The following is a 9,700-nucleotide window of genomic DNA, read 5'->3' as shown; positions in this document are numbered from 1 at the left end:
TAAAGTTTCCAAGTGTGAAGATTAGGACTAGCAACAATCATAAACAATAAAGAATTCATCATGACACTTCAAAGGACACTTTCTAGAGATGATTATCGACATGGTATTTCTCACCTAAATGTGAAATATAATGCTACAATGCACCCTCCAAAACATATTTCCCTCATTCAGAACATAACTGTTCATTGACAAGATGTTAACTTAGTTACAAATGGTTTGTTGAATCTGAGTCTAAAAACAATGGGCCTATTCATCGTAAAAATAATTTATTTGATCATGCTAAGGACATACCAATTTTGGCATTAGAAATTAAGTGTTGTCACATTAGAACTAATAATAACAAAATCTATTAAACTTTTAACAATATAGAATAATATTGTATAAAAGGTACTTATACATCATCATTATGAAAATGGCATCCATATAAGAGCAAATTATTGGTCATGAATCATTTATGAATATGTCAATGCATATGTCTGTATTAAATGTATCTAATCTGGAGAATTTGTAAAGAAGAGCACACACTGACCCAACTTATTTATCATGTGTTTTTGACCCTCTTCAAAAACCCAAGTGATGGGTGAAAAATGATCCAACTTATACTAAGACCAATGAGAAAAATGAGAAGCTAAAAAGGGGTCAAATCATCAATAAATCCTATATGCTTGTTTATTTCTTCTATGTGAAAGAAAGAAATCATGTTAGAAGAAAGGAGATGACCATAAAATCCGATAAATATGATGTAGAAGAACAGGAATGTGTCGCTTATTCTGGAATGTGATATTCGGTTGTGTATCATGTATATCACTTTGGGAGCCAGTGAAATTCATTATTGTTCCCCAGGAAGCATCGTATCCTCTGTAATACTACAGTACCCATTCTCCTGATAAAATGAAAACAAAAATACATTTCTAACTAATATTATCATTATTCATATACATCGTAAATTCTGAAATGAATAAAAGAAAATAATTTGTAAAATAAATATACCATAAAAATAACCCATAAACCCACCTCTCCAATCAAGTGTGCCACACATTTTCTTTCTGAAATAAGCTCTTCTTCACTCTGATGGTTGATCGACCCACAAACGAAAGGGAGAAAAAGAGAGGATATTCATTCACATTAATGCACGAAAATAAAGAAGTAAAATGAATATAAAACATATTTGGAAGCGCTACGTAGGAACCAAAATTTTCATCAACCCAAAATGAGTACTCAAAAAGAAGTACCTTCTTGATACGCTCAGCAAGCCAATCATTAATTTCCAGATCCGGGACTATCTCGTAGTCTCCATCACCCTGTAGATCAATGCAATTAAATGTTTTTACTTCAAGCAGTGCAAGTCCGAGCTTTCTAACATGCAATGACGGTGCATGTATACAAACATACGTCATGTCGAATTCATACATCTACAGATGTATATTCATATGCATATATATCTACACATATATGCAATATGTATTTAAAAGGAGCCCACACATTCAAATGATCATGCACATAGGAACTGCCTTGTTTATTTTATTGTCATTTCTTAAATATTTCGGCTTGGCACTTTCTTATTTTCTTGATATGTTTCTCTGTTTTTTATCTTCACAGCATCTTTGAATCACTTCATTTCATCCATAATTATTTCAGAAAAAAATGTTAACTAAAAAATATTGCATAAATTTAAGGGTTGTCATTTTCCATTGGATCAAGATTCTTTTCCGTCGGAGAAAAATGTTTACTGAAAAATTCTGCATAAATGTAAGGGCTGTTATTTTACTTTCCCGAGATTGATCAAGATCTCACACTCTCACAGCAAATTCTTTTAAAATTCAGGTATGTTGTATGGCACATAGGAAGACATATATACTTTGGTCTCTGAGTTTAGGAAGCTGTTACGAAATTGAAATAATTCCTCACCTTCGATCTGCAAGGGACGCTGAAAACCAGATCATTGTCAATTCCATATGTGTTCCCTTCTGTGTATACCTATCAACAGGTGCAAAATAAAATCATATTATGTGTGTGTATCTCCCTGTTGCATTAGCCCAAAAAAATCATATACATACGTATCTGAATGTGTGTATGTACACATGTTAACATTCATACATATACTGTGGTAGATATATATATATATATATATAGTATATTTTATGTATGTATGGCTGCATTTAAGTGCATGTTTATATATAAAATAGAGAGAGAGTGTGTGCGTTTGTGTATGTATGCATATACATAAACATGCATACATATAAATACATGTACAAATCATCATGAAATCCTCGAAGCTTACTCCGCTAGAAAACCAATCCCCTTCTTTTGTCGGTGTGACCAGGGATTTCATAGCATCAGCAATAGAAACAGCTGTCGACGCTGCCGAAGATCGGCCCCATTTCTTTATTAGTACACCACCCCTCTGCAAAAGAACACAGTTATTTTTTACACATTTCGCTACTATGACTATAGTCACAGCCTTCACATGTGATTTATATGTCTTGCCTTCTGAACTGTTGGTGTGAACTCTTCTTCCAACCATTTCTGGTCTTTAATAACATCAGTCACAGGTTTTCCATTGATTTTGGCATTCACAAAATCAGGCACCTGACAGATGAAGAGGGTTTGTTAAGCTGTTTTCCTTTGTGAGAAATAACTAGGTTATAATAAGTTATTTCATGATCATAACGGAATCTATTTCCTATTTATTGCTTAAGTATAATAATGGAAAAAACAAACAAATGATTAATTACCTGAGTAGTAGAATGATTGCCCCAGATAGTCACATTGGAGACTTTGTCATAGAAAACCCCTGCTTTTAGAGCAAGCTGCTCGTGAACATCTCGAAACAAAGAGATCGATGAGGATCAAATTTTACTATCTTTCATATATACTCTTGGTTGTTGTAAGGGCATAGACATAATCTTAGGGAGTCAACAACCCAGAGATTGACCTATAAATACTGGGTCTTGACCTTATAATTGGTTGTAAATCTAGGGTGGATCAATGTATGTTAGGGTAATCATGCATCACAACCAGTTAGTGCAAGCAAGAAAGTGAAGAAAAGTACCATGGAAAGTAATAATTCTCTCTTCATAACATGAGTACGATTGAGCTCACTTACATATGGTGACACAGCATGAGGAATAACCAAAAAAACATTGAATCCTATACATGGGCTTTTGTCTCACTAAGGTTATGGATATATGCTCATAACATCAGTAAAGATTTCGTAAAACCAAAAAATGCCAAAATTTGCTCACCTGACATTTTGCTCTGTTCTCATCCAGCCGAGTTAAGGCATGGAAATTCTTCTTTGGAATTTTCGGTGCATTCTTCATGCAAATCAGCGCACTGTAAGACACAATTTAAGTTAATGGAAGACCTAGTCACACCATTATAGAACAGAAACATATAGAATTTGGTTATATTGAAGCACATACTTTGTATTACAAGGGTTCCCAACAACGATAACCTTCACATTTTGGTTAGCTACTGCATTAAGAGCTTTCCCCTGGAAAGAGAAAAAGAAAATAGGTTGAAATGATTGCCAGTCATAAAAGACAATGATGCTATATATGCATTCAAACCATGTATATAAGTGTTGCTTAAGCTTAATTAGGGATATTTTGGTGAACCGAGGGGTATTCTGGCAGTTTCCGAAACTGAAAGGATATCCTGGTAAACATGAAAAACATTAGAGAACCCCTAACATTAGGAGTTGAGTAAGCTTATTAATTAGCTGTACCTCAGTAAAAATGCAAAATGTTAGGGGTTAACCATTGGGTATGCTGGTAAATATGCAAAAGGTTACAGGTGCATTGGTGTGCCTTCTTATATATGTATATATATATATATAGATGTGTATGTATGTGTATATGTATGTATGTATGTATGTATTAAATGCACCTGCTCCGCAAATATCTGTCCATTGATATCAAGAAGGTCCGCACGCTCCATTCCTGGACCACGGGGCTTGGCGCCGATCAGAAGAGCCCAATCCGCATCACGAAACACTTCATAGGGGTCCGTACCAAGATTCACCTCTCTTAGCAAGGGATATAAAGAATCCTCTAGCTCCATTGCAACACCTACAGCATTACCTCAAGTGTTCATGAACCTTTCAAAGTAGGATAGAATGTGCTTATGGTATGTACATACCCATGACCTTAATGAGGATAACGAGGCTAGAGATAAATTCTAGATAGCTATGGTTTGGATAAAGATCTAGCTACCCCATTACTGTACCTTCCATGGATAGCTGGATCGTACATGGAGAAAGGCCATCCACGTGCCACTGGGCATATCTTCTCTAGCCTTATTATCGACTCCCTTAAGTAAGGTTATGTGAGTGCATAATACAACCGAAAAGCTTATAACACAAACGAAATACATAAAAAATCGAATGTTTATTAATATATATATATACATATATATAACCCACCTTCCAGAGCACTCCGTGACCTGTCAGACCCAAGGAGACTGAGTGCAATTGGTTGATCTGCCCCAAATACTTCTCCTGATGCTATCTGCAAGCAACAAGAACGGTGAGTTTCTTAACGAAGGCATTTAGGTTTAAAGCAGCAATCGTGATGCATTGCCTCTTGCTAAAGCGAATGTCTTGATGAGAATAGCATTTTCGGAACCCATAAGGGAGATTGACAAATTAGCAAGCATTAATCTATCAGTTTGACAAGAATCAGAAATATCACTCAATCCTTCATGAATAACACAACTATGTTTTCATCCTGACATATTAGATCAGGTACAAGGGAGAAACAAAATTGAAACTAAGGTTCTCAACACAGTAGACCATGTCTTTAGAGAGACGGTGTCAGTAATAACTGATGTTGTCCAATGCATTTACTTTTCTGAATGATACCTTGAATAGTAAATGATTTGAGATGGTTCCGGCAGCCCCAGAGACAGCTATTCGCAAGAGCTTCTTCCAGGATTTTGGTTTTTCATCCTAAAATCATTGAAGGAGTCAGAGAGCCATCAAAAACTTGTAGATATAATATATTTGTAAAAACCGTGCCAAGAGATCATGATAGGCATGTATGACACAAATTTACATCTTCGAACGAGTATATTCAACATTTTTCAAAGTACCTCTTTTAGATCATAGGTGACACAAAAGACACCATAGCACTCCACCCGGGTGCCATCTGGAGTGATTGTAACTGAATCAAACCCATTTGCTTGCCTGCATTTGAAAACAGAAGGAAAATCTCTTTGAAGTCAATACATATTGGATACCCTTTTCTCTCATTAGCATTATCCCAATGACTTTTGACATCCAAACAATTCTGGATAACATAGAGCTAGCACTCAATCTGAGAGTAGAATTCATGTATATTTTTTTTCACTAGGCTTGATTTAGGACCCACAATTAATCCCAGGCGGCAGAAATGATACTTTGGTCTTCAAACCTGCCCATAGGAAAGATTACTAACTAGGGTGACCCCCTTTTAACCACCCCAACCAAACTAGCGTGACCCCCTTTTAATTACACCATTGAAGTAATGATGCTTAGGGTCAAGAATGACACAATTGATAGAATCATGGCAATATCACTATACATTAAACCAACTACTATAATTAATATCTTGACTTTGTTCTGAGCTATTGAGCACAATATGCTAGAATCGAACTTCCAACTCACAACAATTATCATGATAGGGCCAATTTTCCAAGACATTCCTGGAAACACTCAATAGAAGCATGATGATGGAACCCGCTCACTGAAGGATGTATGCATATTGACCCAATTAATCTATTTTTATTGATCATCTTTTTTCAGTTATTGTAAACATTAATCCATGTAATTTCACAATTGGGAAGCATCCCTGTTGTGCTGAAGCAACCAGGGCAGGATTGATAGGCACAATGACCCAATTACTATCTTCATTGCATCACATTTGTTCAGCTATAAAACTAAATATTCAATACGATTGCCCAATTGAGAACCATCTGAAGGAGCCCACACGCTCCCAGCAGCTACAGCACACTTGATAGAAGCATGAAAATGGCATGTGTATACAAATGACCCAGTCTATCTTCTAACCTTTGCCAACAAGCACGTGGCTACACATGATCCAACTACTATCCTTTATAAATTACTTTTCTTCAGGTATAGAGCACCATATTCTAAGTGTGTTATCTGCGTACCTATGACTTCTCTTTAGGAGTCATTTAAAAGACTAAAGAAGTTAGGGACATTTGCATGTGGATGGTCTTGACCTTCTATTCATTTCTCATTACTGTCATTCTTGGAATGGCAGTGACCACAATGCTAGATGTAAATATGTATAGTATGGGATGTATCTAATTACTTATCCTTGCTAATGAGCCTCAGTATGGGGGATAAATGGTTGTAAGGAGAGTTATTTCTAGCATTCTTATGTCATTAAGTACATAGTCAATAATTTATTGATGTCAATCCTAACAAATTGATATAAAAATTAACACGTTTAAACTGTTGCTTGCTTTATTCTTATTTTATGTTGGGCCAAGAAAAATGGATAAGTAAGCCAATTGGCCTCATTTTCGCCTTTTAATTGACTCTTAAAAGGTAGGTTATATATATGCACATAACAATGTGATTGCCTGATTGAGCAATTTTGGGACTGTCAAAACAGTCCAACTATTGCAAAATAACCTAATTCCAAGTCATTGTTCAGCTGCAGAGGAGAATATCCCAAGTCATTGCCGCATTGGGAATTGATTTAATCTTGACTAAGCCGAAACTGTCTGAGCCGTTACTGGTTTATATGGAATGAATCAATTACTATATTTGATTAATTACCTTTATTCAGCTTGAGAAAAAAATATTCTAATTGTTCCGTGATCAAGAGAACATGTATCTTGCTGAGTTGTACACACAATGACCCAAATACTATACTTAACTAAATAGCTTTCTTCAGCTGTGAAGTAAAATATTCTATGTGATTGCATGATCAAGAGGTGTCAAGTTATGTTGTATACACAATGATCCAACTAGAATATTAGATTAAATACCTTGGTTCAGCTATAGAGCAAAATATTTTGTGTGATTGTGCGATGGAGAAACCCTTTGTGGGAGCCAAATGCAAAGAAGACTTCAAAACTTGAGCTTTGTGGCCAAGGAATACACTTTTCAACTTGAAAGATTGATCTGGCTTTCCTAGTTCAACATTTGCAACCGAGTAATCTCCATGGAAGGAGGATATGTTCATAGATAACGTGGTCATATCAGCCATTGATTTGTGTGAAGATCTCAAACTTTATCTGCATCACAATGAGAGGGAAAGAAGTTCAAGAAACTCACTTTTATAATTACAAGTATCCCAGACTATTTCTTTACTTTCCCAAATGTCCCAAAGTTTTCATTATCTCCCCAAATGCTCTTGGTCAAAGCCCTAATAGAACTATTACATGATCCCCTTTCATTCAAATCTATGTGCTATTTGAGTAATTAGATGGCCAATAGATCTGCTTTTTCTCTCTTTTGGGGGTTGACCAAGGGTTTTTGGTGAAATTATGAAAACCCAAGAGCATTTTGAGGAAATAAAGAAAACATTGAGGGTATTTGGGAGTTTCTCTTCCCGATATAAAATCCTGCTTAGTCATAGAATGTGAAACAAAAGATCTGAATTACAGTAAATGTGTGCCTGATCTAGAAAGTATATATATATATATATTATACATACATACATACATACATACATACATACATATATATATATATGGATTTGAAAACAAAAATGAATATGCATAATATGTGTGTGTGTGTGTGTGTGTGTGTGTGTATGTATATGCAGATGTTGATGTTGATGTAGATGTAGATGTAGATGTACATGTACATGTACATGTATCAGTATCAGTATCAGTATCAGTATCAGTATCAGTATCAGTATCAGTATCAATATCAATATCAGTTTCACTATCTGTAAATGAATCAGTATGTGTATGTGTGTAAGATTCATTATATAATAATGGACAGGTAATTTAGAGTGCTTACAAGAAAATTAATGTCCATATTCAGATTTGAGATTTGATGATTGAATGCAAAAGTTTCATGGGAAACCCTAAATCTAATTCTAATGCTTATTTGTGAAGGTCTTTGCATCAAATGAAGAAGGGAAAACAGTTCAAAAGTTTAGCCTAAATCTGGGCCAAATGAATTGCCCAGCTAGAAGAGAAGATTACATAAACAAGACCAAACGAAACAACAGAGTTCTTCCGTATTCTTCTTGCATTCATTCAGAGCCACAGTGGTCATAGCATAAACCTAGCTCCAGAGAAGAATTAGGGCAAATGAGGCAGAGAACTTACCTCTGAGAGAGAGAGAGAGAAAGAGAGAAAGAGAGAGCTGGAGAGGAGGGACGAGATCAGAGGAAAGCGTGGGAGGATGTGGAAACTAGATCCGAATGCGAGCGTCTATATATATACAATGATGAGGGTTAGGAGGTCTTTCATTGTAAGCCTGATGGATTCTCCACAGGAAAGAGTCTTCTTGTCAGTGCTTGATAGCGATGGTGGGGGGGCCTTCCCCTGTTTCGTCTTGCTGCTGCTTTCCTTGCCTTGCCTTTCCTTTCCTTTCCTCTCTGTCTCTGTGTGTGGCCTCAATTCACCTTATCCATTCATTGGAAAGGAATATAAAACAAAATCATCTGTTCTTTCATTTCTTCATTCATTCAGACACAGACACACAGACACAGACAGACAGACAGAGAGAGAGAGATGGTCCCAAAAGCAAAGAAAAGCAAGCCATGGCTCTCCTTTCTCCAAGCTTTTGGGGGCCCAGGAAGAATCGGTCCAACCTGAACCGAACCGAACCGAACCGAACCACGTAAACCGCCATGGCCTTTAATTGCCAGCTTCGGCTTCTTCGCTTCTCTGGTTTCAGGTGTCTAGAGGCTTGTTTCATCTCGGCCCCGATTTGGGCTCGTTGTCGCTTCACTTCAAGACCGTAAACCGATTCTTATCCTTGTCTCGTTTCACGTGTCTAGAGGCTTGTACCATCGGCCCCGATTTGGGCTCGTTGTCGCTTCACGTTAGATTGTAAACTGATTCTGATCCTTGTCTCGTTTCACGTGTCTACCGGCTTGTACCATCGGCCCCGATTTGGGCTCGCTGTCGCTTCACGTCAGACCGTAAACTAATTCTAATCCTTACCTTGTAAAGCCGGTGCTGCGCAGTTTCAAATGGGCTCAAATCGGGAAAAGAAACCCTTTTCAATCAGAGTTTTTGTTCTCTAGCTTTCGAATTCTCATGTGGAGGATCTTTTCGCCATTAGCCCCACATCTTGGAAGCTTCTCCCCACCAGATCATTTTCTACAATGATCACATGAACCTAATATAATTCTTTCTTTTTCAAACTACACCGTAGTTTCCATTACCAATCCATTACGTGTATACAAAGTCTATAATTATACAATCTAGTGGAGGGTAAGATAGTAGAGAAAAAAGTAGAACCCCCACCCACACTATGTCATAAGGTAAAACAAACTCCACTTATGGAAGAAACAACCATCAAGGGGGTGGATATTGACAAACTATTTGAACCTAATATAGTTCTCGTTGTTAATGAATTCACACAATATGTCCTAGATCATAATGTCCCAGATCATGCTCCTTGTTTAAGGTCAAAGAGTTCTTCTACATATTATAACTAGTTAAAAAAATGGTTCAATTGCTAAGACATTTTGGTTTAATACTTTACTCTTACTACTAT

The 9,700-nt window shown here is 36.5% G+C and overlaps 1 protein-coding gene across 1 annotated transcript; it reads right to left on the bottom strand.

Annotated features, from left to right (window-relative positions):
- Nucleotides 1-345: 345 nt before the first annotated feature.
- On the bottom strand, nucleotides 346-7,251 carry LOC147862367 (lactate/malate dehydrogenase family protein). Its single transcript, XM_087322158.1, has 14 exons — nucleotides 7,003-7,251; nucleotides 5,095-5,188; nucleotides 4,865-4,951; nucleotides 4,427-4,511; nucleotides 3,892-4,073; nucleotides 3,426-3,496; nucleotides 3,246-3,336; nucleotides 2,736-2,810; nucleotides 2,488-2,589; nucleotides 2,282-2,404; nucleotides 1,909-1,977; nucleotides 1,233-1,301; nucleotides 1,015-1,068; nucleotides 346-883 (listed from the first exon to the last, which is right to left on the bottom strand). The coding sequence occupies exons 1-14, from the start codon at nucleotides 7,221-7,223 to the stop codon at nucleotides 830-832; spliced, it is 1,377 nt and encodes a 458-aa protein (XP_087178284.1). The 5' UTR covers nucleotides 7,224-7,251; the 3' UTR covers nucleotides 346-829.
- Nucleotides 7,252-9,700: the final 2,449 nt, after the last annotated feature.

This window comes from Azolla caroliniana, unplaced genomic scaffold (genome assembly GCF_043228905.1).
Source record: "Azolla caroliniana isolate FFs.n. ecotype wild unplaced genomic scaffold, voAzoCaro1.0.p SCAF_7, whole genome shotgun sequence".
In the NCBI taxonomy this organism is placed as follows: Eukaryota; Viridiplantae; Streptophyta; class Polypodiopsida; order Salviniales; family Salviniaceae; genus Azolla; species Azolla caroliniana.
The sequence above is the reverse complement of the archived record's forward strand: the minus strand, read 5'-3'. Positions and strand labels throughout refer to the sequence as shown.